This window comes from Pagrus pagrus, assembly GCF_965226575.1.
Source record: "Pagrus pagrus genome assembly, chromosome: 21".
Lineage (NCBI taxonomy): Eukaryota > Metazoa > Chordata > Actinopteri > Spariformes > Sparidae > Pagrus > Pagrus pagrus.
In genome coordinates this window covers 3,512,041-3,532,387 of record NC_140208.1, presented here as the reverse complement: position 1 = coordinate 3,532,387, position 20,347 = coordinate 3,512,041, and the positions used below count along the sequence as shown (strand labels likewise).

Here is a 20,347-nt window from a genome sequence, read left to right as displayed (position 1 = left end):
ACCAAATTACACAGTAGAAATGCATTAGTCCAAGCTGCCAGACGACTGGTCAGGCAGCAGGAAAAAAGGGATGGCTGGTTCCTTGGAATTGATTCCCCCGAGCTATTACACAACTCACACACATTGGCAGGGGATAAACTAGTCCTTGATGCAATAAACAAATATTATTCCATTCCAGGCCAGAGGAGGAGGAGGGGGGAGGCTGCGTACTCATGAATGAGCCTGTCTGTTAATGTGAGGCCCTGACATTCTGTTAAGGATGTCAATCATCTGTAGTGGTCGCCTACAGATTGCTATACAAAAGATTATGGTTTGACACAGTGCCCTGCACAGCCATAAACTTGGCAGGTTTGATCCTACCCTCAGGAAAACTGTATTTTCTGCAGCCCCAGAGGAGCAAAATGAAGCAAACGCGGAACATCCAAAACTTCAGTAACAGTACCCTGGAAATAAATAATAACAGTAGCGGCAGCGGTGCCCGAAAATGAAATAATACAGTGTAAAACCGAGCAATAAAACTCCTTTTCAGCACTCGCATTACAACCAGACCCCAAAGAGGTTGACCGGGTCATTGCGGAATGAAATCTTGTAGAACAGCACATAACGGTTATCTCCTGTAATAAAGGTGCTCTCGCGCTGGATCCGGATGGCCTTGTGTGTATTGCTGGCATTCATCAGCCGCTGCATCTTGATGGTGCGTGAAGATTACACCGTGTAATCTTAGCGGGGGGGAAGGAGGAGCCGGCAGTAGACTGGAATGAATGAGATGAATCAGGAGAATTGGATGCTCGGGTTGGATTGCGCCGTGGTTTGACAACACCTGTGATTGTAAAGGATATCTGCATCACGAGCATTCGTAAAACATTTGATTCTGTTCATATTAAAAACTGAACGAACCGCGCTTGTGTGGTACGCGACAGCCGCAAAATTGGATTACCTGATTCTAATTAGGAAATAAACAAGGAGGATTGTTTGTTTATATGTATTGAAAATGATCTCTACAATCAGAGGGGCATAATAATCACCCTCCTGGCTCGGTCAGATGTTTATTGTACGAGGAAATGAGACACCGCACCGAAACAGACAATCATACAGTTTTATTATCTTTGTTTCAATAAAGCAAAGGCTGCGGAGTGAAAGCAGTGGAGAGAGTATTAATCAGAAGGTTTCCATCCTGTTGGCCCTGGCAGCCGGGGCCAACAAGATGATCGCACACATAAATAACCCGCCAAACAGCTGGGCTAGTCAGAGGACGCACAAGGGCAGGAGGCAAAAGGCCAGACATTGAATTAGACGGCAATTTCGAATTAAATGAATCCCATCTTCTACTCAGATTTATTGGTCAGCGACAGAGGTCTTCTGGCAGCCCGACTTCTGGAGAATAAAACTCCAACTGGTGTTTGTTACAAGTAAACACATTTTAAATTCAGCCAAAGTGATTGAAGTTCCCCTAGGTGTTAAAAAGTCATTAAAAAGGAGCTTTGCTGGAAAAGACATTCGCTTCCTCTTGTAACTATATTATTAAATCATTACAATAACATGCAGCAGTTTTGGATTGAGGAAAAGCAGGGTTTCTGTTGCTGTTTCAGTGGCTCACAGTGCCTGTAATACATGATAAATTATTAAACTTTTACAGAATTACATGTTAACCAGCAGTGAAAAGAGCAGATACAGTATTTCTAACAGCAAATGTTCTATGTTTAACAAGTGTAGCCTACGAAAGTTCTTATTCACAACAGATATTTTGAGTTGTCACAGTTGGAAAGGTACAGGTATTACTCATAACATTACCATATATGTTTTATATGTTGTATTTTACAATGTTGTGACTTTGATGCAGCTGCTATCTTGACCAGGTTTCTCTTGTAAAAGTGATCTTGATCTTAATGGGACTTCCTGATAAAATAATGGTGAAATAAAACAAAAATAATGACAATAACCTAACAAACACACAGTATACAGTAATCAACGATGACTGCATTTTATTACTTTTTTACACACAGTGGGTCAATGAGCCAGCAAATACAACACCACAGTCCTGAAAATGGAGGCATTAAATGGATTTCAGCCGTTATAAATATCATTCGGGCTGTCCCTGTTTCCTATCATAATGTCTTCCATAGAAATATTGAACATGTGCACTACTCTGTCTAAATGTTTATTTTGTTTTTTTGTGAATATTTAAAAAAAAAAATACAATACAAAGATTTGTGAAAAATGACCCATTTATATTGTATTCACAACTGAATATGAACTATTTTTCTCTGTTTTATTTTTCTAATATGATTGTACATTTAATCAGTCCTTCTAAAAGGTTATTAGTTAATATAAGAAGCAGTAGAAGTAATTTTAGAGGTAATTTTCAGCGTAACTATCATGTTTAATACACATATAAATATTATTATTGTTAATGTGAGAAAAACACGTGTTTATATTATTATTATTATTATTATTATTGTTATTATTATTGTTGTTATTATTATGCAGCACAGACGTGTCTCGACTCTGCGCGTGACGTTCTGTCACCCGGAAGCGCTTCTCTTTACCTAACGAGGTCAAAATGGCGGCTCGCAGCATGTGAAGGGGACGAGACGGGAGCCGGCTTTAATGATCCGAGAACATGTATAAAACGCCATGTAGCAGACTGTCAGGTAAGTCAGGACGACGTGCGACTCTTCCTTCTACGTGTCGACGCATTTTAAAGTCATTGCTAATTTCTGTGCGCTTGAAACAGCCCCTTGAAGCCGAGGCGGAAGCTGGCTAGCTAGCTTAGCATATAGCAACCCGGGTTGTTTTGCAAGAAGCTAGCAGTGACCTTAGATGGAAGTCAGCCACAGCATCAGAGACCAGAATTAGCAGTTAACTGTCTGGCTTTGTAGCGACAACGTTTACGCTGTTTTATTGTGATGCTGTGCAGTCAAACAACGTGAGAAGCTGGCGTACAAGGCAGTGCTGCTGTGTTATGTAGCTAGCTGTTCACCTTACATGACCGCTCGGCATGCAAAGGACGCTGTCAGTCCCATGTTTGCACAACACTGATCACGCGTGTGTTACGTTAGAGGCTTTTCTGATATTTTAGTCTGGACTTGTGGATGTAAATAGGGTGTTTTTAAATAATAGGAACACATCCCAAGTACGATTAGTTGGATTAACAACCTTCTTAAACCGTTTCAACAAAAGTGGAACATTACAGCCCTCATACAAATGAGATCTTTTACAGTAGTATGACCCATTAAAGGTTATGTGAGTGTATATATGCTGTATGTCTTCTAACATCACATGCAATTCTTGGTGAGCTAACATGTAATGACACTGCAACCTGCTCAAACTGGGTTCAGTCTTTGTTGTTATCTTCATTTGAGAAGAAAAGCACGTCAATGGAAATAACTTTAGTAATTTGTTTGGTCGTCCTTCACTTTTATGCATAATATAATGTGTGTGTTTTGTCTTTGCGTGCCTTTGTTCTGAGTAAGATTGCATCCATGTTGCTTTGTCTTTGTTGTCATTGTTCTTTCGTTTTAATAATGTCTGGTTTTGGTTTATTGCTTCCATCAAATTAAAAAAAAAACAGTGCTGTTTATTTTAATGACTAACCATTGTATTCAACATGTCTCGCAGGTTTGGTTGGTGCAAGCGTGAAGCAGAAACTAGTTCAAAATGTTCCTCGATGTAGCCAGACGGCTCGCAGCCTTCTTCAGCTGCACAGAAGAGATCCATCGAACTGGCTGACGTACCAGCATCTCAACTTCCTGAAGCGCCAGGTATCCTTCAGTCATTGTTCTTTCATTATCTTCCTTTATAGTTTAAAGGTATTTGGTTCTGCTTGTTAATGCTTATTCTTTACTTTACCTTAAAGGTGAACAGATGTTTTTTTAAATATTGTAAATGTCTTCAAAATTGTTCCATTGTTCACTCTTGTGCACTTGTTTTCATTTCAGTATGTCTCCAAGAACAACAGTGAGCTTCACCAACGAGCCATCCCGAAACGGGCCCCGGTCCTGACCATTGTGGATGAGAGAGATGACAGCGTTGAAAGACAAGTGCAGAGAATATCAGCCATTGATCCTTTGGTTGCAGAAACTGTATCAGAGGATGAGGCCAGTAAAACACAGCCTGAAATATCCACCTCGAAGCCCATGAGAGAAGATGCAGCAGTGCAGAATGATACTGTGTCCAGTACGGGTTTGACCCGGACTGAGACTCCCCATATTAATGTGGAGACAGATGAGGCGAGAGAGGCACGTCTAGACAAACAGTGGAAGCAGCTGAAGGTTGATATGGAGGAGTTGCCGGACGTCTATGCCAGGCTCGCCAAAATCAAACTGACAGGTAGAGTCTACAGTACATCAGGATTTTGTCACATGATATGAAGACTAGTATGAGACTAGTCCAGTAATTAGTATAAACAGAATTAGTACCCATCTGTGGTGTGCACAGCGGTCCATTTTCACAGGAGATGAGACCTGCAGCATCATTCACTTCTCTGCTGCTGATCTGTGAGCCAAGTATGTTTCCAATCATATATTGTTTTCAGTAATAAATGACTTAATATGCTCCTTCCAGCAGAGCTTCGGGGGTATGGGAGGTATAGGAGTCTGTAGAGAGACATTTAAGTAGTGTGTTTAGCTCAAAACTGAATGTTTGGATCTTACTGAACATACAGATGATTAACAGTGGATAAGTAAACTGAGTGATCAGTTACATGCAGTGTTTTTTAATCAGTTGAATACTATTGAGAAATGCTGTTGTGTTGAATTACAAATACTTCATAGCACTGATTGTTTGACAAAGACATCAGGCTTCTACTGCAACGAAGCATCACATCTGTAAAGTTCTTAACCTGTTTCTCTCACACTTTGAAATAAATGTTTTGATTTGTTCTCTTGTTCTTACTTCAGCTTTGGTGGTAACGACTGCAGCAGCTGGTTTTGCCATGGCTCCAGTTCCATTCGACCCCGCCATGTTCTTCGTGGCTTGTCTCGGAACAGGCCTCGCCTCCTGTACTGCCAATTCAATCAACCAGGTCAGTTATCCTCGAAACAGACGTCAAACGAGGCCACGCACGGCTTTTTCTGTATGTTTTCTACTTGGCTCCCTGCTCACCACATGTAGGCCTACTTAAAACACAAGCCATCTGAACTCGACACAACAACATGTCATTCAGCATTCACCGGTTAACCGTGGAGTTAAATCAGTACCTCTTCTACACATCGTCAACAAATATTGAACATTATAAGCTTCCCAGAGGTAGCAGGTACTGCGGGATAATACAGGCCTGTTGTGTGATGAACTGGTAACTCTGTAAAATGAATGATTAACCACCGCTAATTTACTCAATGAAGCCAGAATATTAAACACATGGCTTGTGTAATTGCTTCAAGAATTGCAGTAAACAGCACAGATGTTTCTTGTCTTTCATAAAGTTTATTTTTTAAGTACCAATTTCCTTTGGAAATAAAAGTGACGAGGACTGGTCTTAGCACTGGCACGATGTCCGCTGCTCTCATGAAGAATAATAAATGTTTTGTTGGCATGTTATACAAACACGAACGTGCTTGTTTACAAACACACATCCACATTTCTTTTTTCTTATAATTTGCTTCTGTTCCACAAAATACCAAAAGAACCACCACATCCCGCTTTTACCCACTCTACATTCCTCTTTTGCTACGCATCTCAGAAATGCATTGAGCTGACTGTAATGCTATTATTATTTCCCTGCTGAAAGCTTTTGTGAAGCTGTAAACCAAGAACAGCTAGGATGCCTAGCGGGCCTCCCGCTGCTGTCGAGTGTTGACGTTGTACATCGGAATTTGCTCCATGACTCAAGAATATTAGTATAATGAGTGACCTCTCCCTCAGCCCTAGGTTGAACTCTGCTTAGTAGTGTCTTTGGCCTGTAATTTGGCAAAAGCCTTGATTACACTGCAGGTTCCTGCCCTTGGGGTCGACCCCCCCCTTCCCACTCAAGCCTACCATCAACATCAATGCTCCAACTGCCGTCTACATTGTTTTACAACAATAACGAAGTTCCCCACCAAGTCAAAGAACCTTAATTTGTACTGAGACTGAACATCCTGGACCCTGAACTTGCTTTCTGTATTATATAGGTACAGTCTAGCCCTCCCTGTGCATCACCACAGGGGGTTAAATCTATGGATACGAATGTGCAAATGTTTACACAGTTTTGTTTTTGTAGTCAGGTTGGGATAGTGTCAATCAGTCCATCACTCAGGTTAAAATTGTATTGTCTCTTTAGTGGGCTGAAACAGAGCCGTGCTCCTACTCCCCTGTGCAGCTCTACCTCACACACAGCAGGTGTGTAAATATCCTTCAGGTATTTGAAAAATGTCCCCCTCTCCTCCTGCTGCTGAGAGTAGCCCAGGCTCGAGCTCCGAGACGTTCAGAGCGCTGAGTGATGGAAGAGGAGGCTGCCACTGTTCGTACTCTGGGTGTCCCTTTATCTGTGGGCCCACCCTCGCATCAGTCCTGTCACTCTTCATTTTCTTCACTAACTCAGCCCTGAGGTTAGGATACGACATGGCTTCATATTTCATTGAAACAATGTTATTTGCCTTTCAGTGCCTCTCTCTTGGCCCCCCCTAGGCTGGTCTGGTTTCAAACATGCAGTGAAGTTGAAGCGTGGGCAAAGGTGAAGTTCAGAGCAGATGTAGTCCAAATTCTGGTTGCAAATTCGATAAGTGTTTGTTAAAACCTCCCGGAAATACTTAGTCAGGGCCCAAATACCCAAATACCCTTCATTTACAAAGAAGATCAGAAAATCATGTCATTTAAGAAGCTGGAATTGGCAAATGTTTGACATTTGGTTTGAAAAATGGCTGAAGAGGATTAATAATCTGTCAATTATTTTCTCAATTAACTGATTAGTTGTCTGGACGATGAAATGTCAGAAACCAGTGAAAAATGTTGATCGGTGTATCCTAAAGCTTGTTTTGTCCACAAACCAAGATACTCACTATCACAAAGCACTTTTTATATCATTATTACATGTTTCTTTTCTGCATCAAACCAGAGGAAATCAGTCTTGTGTTAGCTGACCTTCTATATCATCATGATATGAAGAGCGCTACATGACAAGATTGTAGAAGTAAAAAGATTTTGGAGTTTGTTTTGCATTATACATGTGGCTAAAACGTGCTCTATAGTAGAATGTATGGTATTTTGAGAATGCCTCTCATGGTTTCTGTAGATAAATATACGGTGAAGTGTAAAGAGATCCTGGTGGAATATTACTTCAACATTTCTCTGTTTTCTCAAACAGCCTCGTGTGAAATTTATCAGCGCTTTCTCTGTTTCAGGCCAGAACTTTTTTTTTTCTGTGGCTAGTAGATGGTATGCGAGCCGAGCCCGAGCCTCCACACGAGTCCGTCATTCTGCTCCCCTCTGCCTTGTTCTCTGTGGGGACACTTTGCGTTTCATCGTCGTCTTAATTGGAAAGAGATGAAGATGGGATTATTGTTTCGGACAAATTAGCCACCTGTCTCGAGTCAGGCTGTCTTTGAAGTAGGTTGTCAGACAAAGTCGTGCGAGGGCACTGCTGTGATTAAATGGTGGTTAAAAGGATACACAGCATTAAGGAGAATAAACTTATTTGTAGTTGGGAGTACCTTTTCTCACTCCGGCTGTCTGGTATGAAAACTATGTGCACTTCTGCACACGGTGTAACAGTAGTTGTTGGTGCTGCTTTGTTTGGAGAAGAATGTCATTTTCCTGGGTGTAATTATATACACAGAAGCACAAGGGATGTCGTGTGTGACACATAATTGCCTGTTGCGCTGCCACTGTGGCGGTACTTTACACTTCTTCGCAACGCACTAACACGCACTCTGTCGGCCTCTTTTTGTCAAAGACACACCCTCACCTGTGTGTAACCGATCTCAACACTCTGGTCATCTGTTTGTTTTTCATAAGCCTAAAAAGAAAAAGTGGAACAGAGAAGAAAAACATTCTACCTTCAGATCAGTTGCCAGGTTTTTTCTAACCCCCCTTTCATCTTGAAAATCAGGTGCTTCACCATTAGTGAGGTTAGTTGCGATCAAAGCTAATCTCTTTTGATATTGATAATTAAACAAAAGCTTGACGAACTAATCAAAGCAGGGAAACACCCTCGTGAAGATCACTTCCTATTGATTCTGCTGCTCAGCCTTAATCCCTTAATTCTCTGCATCTAAAGAGGCAGAGGATAGTGCAAGTATGTGACCACACAACTGTCGAATTACCTTGAGGAAAAGGAGGAAAATGCCTTGAGGGAGAGAAAAATGCTTTGGCTCTTGGAAGTGGCAGCCAGACCTTCAGTGGAGCTGTCAGAAGCAAAGGCTGCTCTTCGTCCTCATCGGGAAGTGCCTGTAGGGCAAACAGAAATGTTGTGGTTTCCTTTTAAAACGTTACTCTATTTAGGAAACTGACGGAAGGGTGTAAGCACTTGGAGTCACGTAACAATGGCATTCGTCGTCTTGAGTTTCCCACCACAGTCAAAAGACTTAATGCTGTCATGTCTGTCTTACAATCAGTGAGGACAGTCGGCTCGTACAGCAAAGGGATGGAATTATTTGAGCTTCTAGTTCAAGTAGCTCTCATAGGATGGCAATTATGAACTTTTCTGCTGCAATTAAATTGATCGGCAACTATTTTGATATTTGATACGTCGTCAAATCAGTCAAAATTCTCTGATTCTGACTTTTTAAATGTGAATAGATTCTGACTTTTTAAATGTGAATATTTGTTTTCTTCTTGTCTCTGTGACAGTAAACTAAATGTCTCTGGGTTGTGGACGTCATGTTGGGCTTTGGGAATAGCTGGTGGACATTTTTCAACATGTTCTGACAATTTACAGACCAAACAACTAATCAGTTAATCGTGAAAGAAAATCAACAACGTAAAAAAAAATGTTAGCTGCGTTCCTGGCTTACACCTCAGTCTTGCTTTTTAGACTTCTGGGAAAGCCCGTCTGGAGGCGTTCAGCTGAAAAGTCTCACTACAGAGTTCCTTCTGTTTCTGCTGGTTAATGTTAGTTGAAAAAAGTGCTGGTCGGTCTGGTCTCTAGGACCAGTGGGCCCCACACCAGGCACGGCCTCCACAGGTGTTCCAGCCGTCATCACCTTCCAGTCTGGCCACTACTTCAGCTAATTGGATAATTGGGTCAGACGAGAGTTTCAGTCTGGAGCCTAACAGACCCCGGGGAGGCCCGAGGTCCCCAGCAGTGAAAAAAAAAGCCTTGATATGGCCTTTTACTGTCAAATAAGTACTGCTCGACTGTTTTGACAGCGGCTATAGTGTAAGTCACACCGTGTCAGCTCTCGTGTTTGTTTTGATGAAGATTCAAACTGGCTTGTTTTGTGGCTGCCTAGTGTCATTTCTGCTTTCGTGACCATGACAGTGAGTTTTCTTTTGTGTCTGTGTCTCTCCTGCGGTGAGCTGTCTGAGGCTGGCACGCATAAGCGAGCCCCCACAAGCCCCCCGGCCCATCCACTCCACTCCTACCACTTGAAGCTACACCCTTCTCGCTTGTCCTGTGCAGGCATGCATTATTTACCCTCCTGCATGCCTCCTTCTCTGCGCATCTTGGTCAGCCCCTTACAGTGTACGGGTACATGACTGAACATGGGGAGGTTTAGGTTATCAAGACACGTTAGTGCATTCTGATAATGTGTTTGATTTCACTTTTTTACGCCATTTTTTAAAATGTGTTTTTGAGTTTATTAAGATGGCGGATGTAAGGATGTAACCAAGGTCGAATGATTTGATAACCTTTTAAAAACAGCATGAAATGTGGTGCTGCTAATTAAAACTGACAACAGAGTAACAGATTTTTGTCGCACTCCAAAGCTGTATTTGGAAAAAGCTCTGTAATGAGCACCTTGACAGTGATTTAGAGGATTTTTCCAGCTACGTTTAGAAGCTTTTAATCAGCACAATAATGGATCGTGATTCAAATTGATAGCACTAGCTTTCATATTTTAATCTTAACACACAGATCTGTGTCATCATATTAGGCCACAATATCTTCTGGAAGCTTGTGCTTAACGTTAAAAACATTGTCATGGTCCTCATAATCTAACGATGCCACAGGATACTATTTCAAGCACACGGCGTTGCACAGCAGGCTTGTTGTGATCTTTATCTTTAATCTTGTTTACACTGGCAGTGATCTTGTTTATCTGAATTATCCACACATTTGGAGGTCAGTTTGAAGTGCCGCCGCCTGAAATGTGATCTGAATCCAGTCTGGAGATTCTCTCACCCTGTTTTACAGAATGAATCCCCCATTGAGCCTTATATAGTGTTAGACTTGCGCCATGTCCAATGCCAAGACGATATATAGTCTTATATCATAAGCGACCTAATATCAATATATTGCCCGATGATTAATAATGATTAATAGGATATTATTAAGCCACCAATCAGGTTTTTCTTCGACTCCTCTCCCTTGTATTATCCTCCTGTGCTTATATAAAGACTTCATTTGTATGCAAAGGGAGCATCATCATAGGCAATGTACCGAGACACAAAGTGAGCATGTCGAGGAGACTTGTCAAGCTTTTTCATGACATTAATTTTGCTTTTATATGTTTAAATTTACCTAAAGAAAGTCCGTGTTATGGACTATAATCAGGCATTGCCTTTTGTAGGTTTTTATGCTACAGTGTTAAACATTTAATGCACTCCATTCACTTCTGAGGTGGTTGGCTGTTACTACAGCAGTGCTTGCCAACTTGAACACACCGTTGTTGTTTGACAAACTGAAGGTGAAGAACGTGGTCCATCAGCAGCGCAGTAGGTGGTAGCAGTCTACCTCCGGCTGGGTTGGCGGCAGATATTCAGTGCCCCAGCAGTCAAGGCTGCCACAACAATTTTCCAGAATAGGGCTCCGCTCACTCTAGTTTGGGGTACCTCACATAACATAGTACCTCTTGAGAGGATCATTAGTTGTAACAAGACCTCATTGCCCCGAAGAACCCCACCAACCACTGCGCCCTTCAAAGACAATGAGAACCTTCCACCACTGGATTTGTGTCTGTTCCCTGCTGGGAAGTAGCGATAGAAGATATGGTTTCAAACGGGTGCGAGAGGGATACCTCTAGCATGATGACATTGCTATCCTTTTGGTGCAATATACTTTCCTCCTGTTTGCGATTTACCCCCCACCATTCTCATACCAAAGTCCTTGTGATGAATTGCAGTGGATGCCTTTTTAAAATAACACCTCTATTGAAGGGGCACTGTATTTATTTTTCTTGCCTGGAAAGTTTCAAATACATCGTAGGACAGATAGAGTTATAAACGTATCGGTGCTTGTCATATTAGTTCCACTGGCTTTGTACTGTAATTGACTGCTCTAAAGTGTTTTGTCTGTCAGAGGATTATGTTTTGGGCATTTTTGCGGGTTGTCTTTTTTTAGAGTTAAAGGCCAAACACTTCAGAGGCTAAGCCAAACAGGCAATTTAGCAAAAAACGAGATCCTTTCCTTAGTGCAGATGCTGCTCTTAAGATCTTGTTTTCCAACAGCTTAGTCAAAACAAAAGAGCAAGCTGATCTTTGACATTGATAGTTTGACTTTTTTTTTGTTTTAATGGTCTCCACCGAGCTGTTAGTTCAGCCTGGGAGAAGGAATGAATATTCCTTTTTAATTGCCTAGCGAGATGGTGCAGAAAGGACTCAATGGACATCTCTGTTTCTGTGCTGGATTAAAATGAATATTTAACTAGACAGCCCCTGTTTAATAGTTAATTTCTTTAAAGGCTTTTGTCTTTGTCAACCACGGGGTGCCAGTCCGCTTCAAACTGTACAAATGGATCACTCGCAGTCTCAGATGGGAGACAGATGCTTTCCTCTGATAAAGTCATGAAGGGTAAATCCATCTATTATCTACCCCCAAGATAATGCCTGAGGGGAAGCATGAGCAAACACTGTTGCCAGGCAAAGAGCTAGTTAGGCAGAGATACGAGGATGTAAATGATATCCTGGTCTTTAATTGTTGATTTTATTGTGTGTTTGTATTTATTATATACCATTCGTTTGAAAGAATGTAGCATCAATGTTGCAGTTAAGAGCAGCTTTATTTTTTTTATTTTGAATTACTTTAACTTCATATGTTCTATACAAGACATGGTGCCAAAAAAGCACAGATCCAAGTCCTGGTTTTGACTTTAATGGTAAATCCAGTAGTGGTACATTTTGTACATTACAATCAAAGTGGAGGGATTTAAACATTCAAAGGTGCAAAACAAACTCAGTAAAGTAGATGGACACAAAGCTGGAGGCGACTCATTTATAAAAGAGGGTTGGCAGGCAACAGCAGCAGTCTAATTAAGTACTTGTAGGGTGTTGATTTTATACGGTGCAACTCTTCTACTGATGTGAATCCTTAAAATACCAGCTCACCTCATGCAGTCAGGCCTTATCGAACTGAATCCAGTCCAACAAAGTGAAGTTAGAGAAGTATTGGAAATGGGTAAAACAAGGTCACTTTTCTTCAGTTCAACAATACATTTATATCAAATAATAAAACATGTATCCCAAAGTGCGTCACAGAGCAAGTTAAAACAGCACAGACAGAAAGCTGCAAACGGAAACCGACAACGATAAATAGATTTTTTTTTTAATGGTAGCTGTATCATTCTGCAATCTCCATCCGCTGACCTGGCACTCAAAGATAACACATGGTGTATAAAAGCCAGCTCTGGTTGTTTATAATTTTTACTCCAGGGAAATGAAATGGCCCCAACCTCAATTATAGCCTTCCTGTTCCATGGACGCAAGAGCTAAAATAAAAGCATAAAAGCATAAAGGATAAAAATATATTTACCCTCATTAAACAAATAGATTGGTACAATCTTATTTTTGGTTCTGCATCTTAAAGGGTAACGTAGGAGTACATAACATACATTTTCAACATGTTCGCGGCTTTTTTCCCCTCGGCTATACACTCTATCCCAGTACACTTAAGCCTTTACAAACAGATACTTCAAAAGGAGATCATAACATGGCTTCTCATTGGAGTTGTCTACCACATGTCGTCATCTTCTGTGAAGATCACACTTAGGAAATGCGGTACTACTCACACGCAAAGTGTCTCTCTGAGCTGTCAATGCCACAGCTTGTTTGGACAAAACACACCTCGCCACAATAGAGCTGCCGTCACCTGAGGGGAAGAACATGACTGACTGATGGGCAGGTGGAGCCACTCCTCTCCACCTCCCTGATTAGCCTTTAGTTTTTGACAAAACACTGTGATTATGGGCTTCAGTGACCAACAAGGCAAGCTGTAGACAGCATTGAGACTTGAGTCAGAGGTGGGGGAACCACCCACCTCAACACTGTCTGGCACCAATGAACCTTTTTACACCTGAAACTGCATTCGGTAATGGCTGACATCACGCAAGCTGAGAAATGTTGTTGCATCAACTGGGACACTCCATCTGATGCATCTGTTTTCTGACTTAACCCATTACTGCTGATGGCAGTTTTTACAGCCAGTAAAAGGTAGAGTCTGCATATTTATGGTCAGCATGTCGGGGCAGTATCAACCTTAGAATAACAGTGTTTACTGCTTGTATTGAAAGCAGCTTCTTGAGCTCTGTGTAACAGTAACGGTGCTGTCAGTGTCTGAAAATAACACCCCAGTGACTGAAGTACGTGGTACGCTAATGTCCCAGACCCAGCAAACCGACATCAAAGAACTAAATGTGTCCCAGCCAGAAAGCTGCACTTGAGACAGCAGAATTTTTTGCCACTACTCTTGCTAATATAGCCGCTTCAAGTCGTGAATATGTCTGGTAAAAAATAATGAGAAACAGTGATAAATGGGTGAAATCATGGAGACTGTAGCGACAGGCTCAAGAGGGCTTTCCCTTTTTTCCCCGTTTCTGTTCTAATGCACTAATTCGCTTAGCTGAACAGCTCCACCGCAGTTTCTACTCTCAGATCCCAAAAAAGCCTCCTACGAGGGATGACTAGTGCCAACAATGTGGTGACACACCGCGGCAGCTCGTCCACAGATGCTCAACGACCGTCCTGACATTGGCTGACGAATGACTGTGAGGGTTGCCTGTGAATGACACCGATGACAAAAGCGTTATGAGTTTTTGTCATAACGTACATAATCGAGTAATCATGACCGACTCCATTTAATACAAGAACAACTACAGGTTGTATCTGGCCGAGGGCAAAATTAGAGCTTGGTCTTACCAGGCCATCAGTGACATGTCTACGAAACATTTTAAAGAATATAATAAGTAGTTAATGATGATATATTTTAAATATTTCATTGTATATACGGTGGGTTTCCTGCTGGTTGCAGCAGTTTAACTGTTGTACCCTGTGGATTTAATGTTATTTTGTGTGCTGTGCAGCGTATGTGCCAGATTGCGGGTTTTAAGTGTTCCACTTGTACAAACAGTGTTTGTCTCTGTGTTTGTATATTTTGTATAAGTGATGGGTTTTGGGTTTGAGGACTCTTTGAAGAGGAGTGCAGTTGGGCTTAAAAAGATCCCAATAAACAACTAATCAAATAAATCAATTCCAGTTAACTTTGACTGCTCTGGACCTGCTTTCAATGAAAAAGAAAGTGGCTTGTCAGTACACCCAGCGTGTATTGTGACTGTATCAGTGAATGGTGGCAGTTAGTGCAGAGGCCCCTGTATGTCTAGAGGACAAACCGTTCCTCTGGCACTAGTGTCACACTGAAGCAGATTGCGGGCGGTGATAATGGGTTGCTGAAGATGCTGTCCTTTTAGAAGTGGCCCTCTCTGCTTGTCATCAACCCTTTGCACTGCTGAACATTAGCAGATTGGGGCCAGAGGTTTGCATGCCTATTCAGTCGATGTAATCTCGCTGAATGCTGCCAAGCCTGAGCCCAAATGTTTTTTGTTTAGTTGAGCAGCTCAAAAATTGTCCAGTGTGACATGAAGAAAGTAAAAAAAGTAATATGACAAAATAAAGCAATGACTTTGCAATGATGCAGGCAGACTGTTGTCATGCTAATGTTAGTCAGATGAATGCATACTGTGTTTCGATACGTGGTACTCTACTGCATTAAAATCCGTGACAGAGAGGTGAATAACAGATGTCATGAAATGACCTGCTGTTTTCTGTTGAGGTGAAACTTGATAGTTATTTAGCTCTCTCTCTTCTTTGCCTGCCTTCTTTTTAGTTGCTGGAGAGATGATTATACTGCTTGCGTATTTTGATCACAAGCTTTTGGCCTCGACAGTTTTCAGATACTGGTTCAGCTGAACAAGGAACGGTACGTTTTTGCAAGACTGAGGGCATTGATTTAGAAAAAGACATGTATTCAGAGCGTCTACTTTCCTAAGACATCTCGTTTATGGATTCGCGTATTTTCTTTTTTTTCCACGAAACTCAAGTTTGCCCTCTCTATTTGAAGGTAACTTAGCCAAAGGCAAGTAGGAACACTCTTTGTAATGCTGAGATCCGTGGATAATTAACAAAAGCAGCCCTGTTTATGGCGTGCCCGTGAGCCAACCCTGAATGCTAATTTGATTCAAACCGAGAAGCTTTTGGGGCAAGGGCATCGTTGCTGGAAAACAAAATGGTTACCAAAATGCACTGAGGCTTTGCCTGAGCCATGGGTGTGTCCCACATTCTGAAATCTCGGTTTGAGAGTCACGTTTAATTATTTAGTTTATTTTTTTAACCCAAATTCACGAGGATGTCTGTGCAGCATGTGACTTTTTTAGCTTTTAACAAAACTGCTTCAGGGATTTGATTTTTTAAATGGCACATGGAGGGTTAAATTCATTAGGGTGTCCTGAAAAGGCGCTTATTATTTTAAATATTAATGAAGGGGCAAGATTAATTAAACCAAGATTTGCATTTATGAGGTCAGCTGGTTGGCAAATTGTCATTTTTGCTGTTCATTTGCTACAACATTGACTGATCTGAGCATTTTCTTTCACCATAACTACGGCTTCATAAACCCCTCTAGCCTTTTTGATGAGAGGCTGTTCTGAATAAGTATGCATTATATTGCACCTCATCTATTGAAGAAAAATCCTTTTGCTCCACTATTATGAAGTGCTCTGTCTCAGATGAGCGTTATGAAGACATCACGTTAATATCAGCCACCCTAGATTTAGACTAGCTGTCATTTCTCTCTACTCTGTAGTTTGAGCAATCGTTTCCGTGCTTTTCAGCTTCTGTTCTCAACACTGGAAATTTAAATAGGGCTCTAGCCTTTTCTTTTCTCCAGTGACAATTATTCAGACTGAATTTCCTGAAGCCTAACTGCCACACAAGTCCTTTTATTATTCAACCACACGGCATACACTTAACAGTTTAAAAAGCGGCAGGTGATATTTAGAATACAAAAAGGGATGTGTTTTGTGTGACTTCGGCTTTTTGCTTTTGCTCATAATAGTCACATTTGAAAGCGGAGATAATCTCGAGGGCTCTATTGTGATGAGTATTGTAACCATGCCAAGACTGTTCAGGGGCAGGAGACGCTCTTAATAATATGAATGTTTGTCACTGGACGACCTCATGCGATTGAGATAACTGCACTGCCTGGACAGCAAGTCATTAAAACGAGCTCTAATCTGAGCGTTTAATGTGTTTTTAAATGAGGCAACATCCCTCTTTTTCACTGGACCATGATTCCCAACACTAATAGTTTTTGTGTGTGTGTGATAAACCGCAGATGTTTCGATCTATCCTTTATTTTATCTCTCAGGTTTACACTGATAACTATGAATTACTGGTGACCGGGCACTGTCAAGTTTGGGAACAAAGGCTTAATGACTTTCTGTTAGACTCATGGCTGTGGGTGTGTGCTCATTAATAAATTAAGGTTGCCAGCAGTAACCAAGTAATCTTATGTTAATATTTTAAGTTTTTCAGTAGTCTTTCAAAGCTTTGTATCAGTCTAGGACTCCTGCCTCCCAATCTACCTCTCAGAAATCCCCCTTTTAAAGTTTTCCGGTGCCATACAACATCTACTGCCCTTTATACGGGGTGGCGGCCCTGTCGAGCACAAAAGGCTTAGTAAGTCTGCCTTTGTGTCTCTGACTCAGTATACCATTACTTGTGTTCTGTCAGCATGTTGGTCCACCTGTCCCGTTCCTCTTTCACCTGAGGAAGTCGTCCTGCCGGACTGGGTGTGGACCTCTTGTCTGTCTCTGTCTCAGGAAACGCTGCGCATAGTTAAAAGGATCTTCAGCTATATGATGACACGGCAGTCTGTCGGACTCTGTCATGTAGTAACTGTTGATTACAGCTCACGAGACGGACCAAGCCGCGCCAACCCGTTCCACTCAGCATGTGAGGTGGTGCTATTTTGCTTTCTGGGGATCACAAAGGGATCGAAAAACCAAACTTTTTCTTTCTTTCTTATTTTTGTGTCTGCAGAGTAAACACTACTTTACCCCTCTGTACTTTTATGTCTTAATGAGTGTTTTCTGTTATTACCGAGGCTCACCTGTAAGCCAGCTTTAAGCAACGTAGCTGCACCGTCAGCTCACAAACAAAAGTGACGTATCTTCTGTAAGTGTGGCTGTTTGGAGGGACTTGTGTCTAGTGCTGTCACAATACTGGAATTTACTTTGAAAAATATCTATTTGATACCATGGCGGGGGAAATCAAGGGCATAAACTTTCCGATTTTTATTAAAATAAGCACCTAAAGAACAACGGCATCTGTCGATACTGTATCTCTTCTGAGATCTCCTCTGTATCTCACCTATGAGCCATTTTGCAGGTATTTTTAATGGTATTTTAGAGTTTGTAACTTCCTGGAGACTCAAAATGTTGACTCATCCTGCACTTGGTGGTGTATATTAATTATTTGTCCAATAAATACGTTCTTTATTTGCGTTCTCGGTTAGACGTTTCATGGGGACTTTAAGGCTGTGTTGTTTTATACTTTCACAAGTTTCTGTCTCAAAGCAAACAATTTATTTTTTGCCCCTCATCGTGATGAACATTTTGTTGGCATCTGATGAAGGAGACCTTGTATAATTATTCAGGTCCAATTCAGCACAGACTCACGCTGCACTCATCCTCTGTGGCATTATGTACCTGCCCACATCCCTCCAACACAGCAGCCACGAAACACACAAAAAGGCCTTGAAGTGCAACACGTGTTTTACTCTGAACACCAGAAATGTCAGCATACGTCACTCATTCAAGGAACCACTGCTGTGTTCCCATTCATTTTACACCCACACAACTGTAATCAGCTTGAGAATGATAGACATCAGAGTGTGTCCATGAGTGGATATACCCGTCTGTACGCGTGTGTGTGTATCACTCTGAAGGTCTTTGTCTCAGCTCCACAGATCCCGGGGGATTTAACATTTCCGCTGTCTGTGCACTGTTAGTGGTGTAAGGGTGTCCTGCTAGACCTTTTATCTGTATCCTTCTTTTGTAGTAATTGCTCATGAAGAGACAGAGTTGGGAGGGGAAGAGTGGCTCCGGTTTCACCAGCCCACAATTTTTAATGGCACTTTACTGCTTTGACATGGCTGTCTTTGTTTAAGACTTCCTTTATACAGCGCGCTGTGACCGGGAAATGTATCGCTTAACTTCAGCTTTAAAGAAGCCGATAAAACAGACTTTATCCTCGAGTCCTCGGCTAAATACACCTGTTAAAAAACCTTTTCAGATATTTATTTGGAGGACTTTATTTTTGTGATCCAGTTGTGTGTCAGTATTCAAGAATAAAACGGCCTCATTCTCGGGTTTGTGACCAACATTGCGACTAACCCCGAGGAACCGTGCCAGCACTGACACGCTGGATGCTGTCACGTAACATCCTGACAGCAAGCATTTCTGTTACATTCACGGGGCAGATGGTTGACAGCTTACTTCTTGAACCCGCCGAGAAGCTAACTGGTTGCTTTGCCACTTGAGGGGAAAGCGCGTGAGGCGAGGGGATGCAGTGAATATGGCAGAAAAGAGGGATGGGTCTCGGGAGGGCAAAGCTCCGGCTGTGGAGGAGGACAGACTCTGACAGGAACTTTGTTACCCTGTTCACACAGTCTCATCCCATTTGCTCCGGCAAACGAGATTGAGACTCATGGATAAATTATCTCCTCCTGCTGCTTTTTGCCCCTGTTTACTGTCTTTTCCCTTTGCTTTGGGTGTATCAGCAGATGTTCCACCGCAATATAAACATTGTTCAGTCTCTTCCTTATTCTGTTTCCCGTCACTCGGAAAACTAAAAAGAAAAGGGTTAGCACTCGAGGAGATGTGTCACAGTGAGCTGACAAGCCGAAGCTCTTTGTGCTCAATAATCAGGGATGTCACAGTTCGATGGCTTTTTTTTTTTAACACCAGCCCAGTGTGATTGTTGTACAGTGTGCTCGGGTCAAAGCAGACCTTTGATATTAACCAGGTGCTCTCTGTCCCTTTCTATTTGGATCGATTCAATTTATTACTAAGCCTGTAAATCTAGACTTCGACCCAAAAAACCTAGAGCTAAACGAAAATTAAACTGAGGACAAAAAATACCAAATGTTTTTTCAGGACCAAGTATTCAAGGAGACTGACTGACTGATATTTGTTCCTGATATAAATTTGCAGTAAAAGTGAAAAACTTAGTGTCAAAACTCAGAATAACCAGTGATGGAATGAGTAATGTATTTTTATTTTCTGTTACTTTATACTTCCACACACTACATTTATTTGATAACTGAGTTCATAGTTACTTTGCAGATAAAGAATATTCAGTGATAGGCTATTTCTTCTGACATGTAACCAATCTGATAGTGTTGCAGGCAGGACATTCAGTGAGACTGCAGGGTGGTGATTACAGACAGAGACTGATGATTGGTCTGTCCCTACAGAATAATACATTAGCTTACTTGGCAATCAATATATTAGCTGTTGTTATTAGATGTGAGATGTTTACTCCATTTGTTACGGTTACATTTTCCTTTCAAAAACGTCCATTTTCACAGAAAAGAAGCTACATTGCAAATGCAAACTTATGAATTGGCATCATTTGCACTGTAATCTTTCTAGCCTTCCCGTTTGCCTTGTCCCTGAGCCAAATTGTGTTATCAGGAGTGTAGTTTACCGAACATGCTGGCGAGCAGAAAGGGAGGGAGAACAAAGATGCTGATTGAACAATGTAAAGCCTGTTACATTGTGTTCACTTAGTTGGATCTGCAGGATATTTGCAGAACTAAATGCACCTCGGAGGAAAGGCAGGCGGGGTGAGACCCGTGACCCGTGCCAGAGGTATCTTGTGGTATTCCTAAGTATGTGGCTTACTGAAGAAAAAGTTGACTTGTTTCATTAACGGGTAGTTGACCTTCATCCAGAATGTAAATTCAATATCCTTAAAAGGTAATATAATGGATGAGTGG

General features: G+C 41.6%; 1 protein-coding gene across 1 annotated transcript in view; it reads left to right on the top strand.

The window, feature by feature from the left end:
- Positions 1 to 2,546: 2,546 nt before the first annotated feature.
- cox10 (cytochrome c oxidase assembly factor heme A:farnesyltransferase COX10) overlaps positions 2,547 to 20,347 on the top strand; it is a 33,347-nt gene continuing 15,546 nt past the window's right edge. The window contains exons 1-4 of the mRNA XM_084341972.1: positions 2,547 to 2,651; positions 3,619 to 3,761; positions 3,939 to 4,329; positions 4,899 to 5,023. Of these exons, the coding sequence (XP_084198098.1) occupies positions 2,621 to 2,651; positions 3,619 to 3,761; positions 3,939 to 4,329; positions 4,899 to 5,023 (690 nt within the window). The 5' untranslated portion in view covers positions 2,547 to 2,620. The remainder of the gene's footprint in view (positions 2,652 to 3,618; positions 3,762 to 3,938; positions 4,330 to 4,898; positions 5,024 to 20,347) is intronic.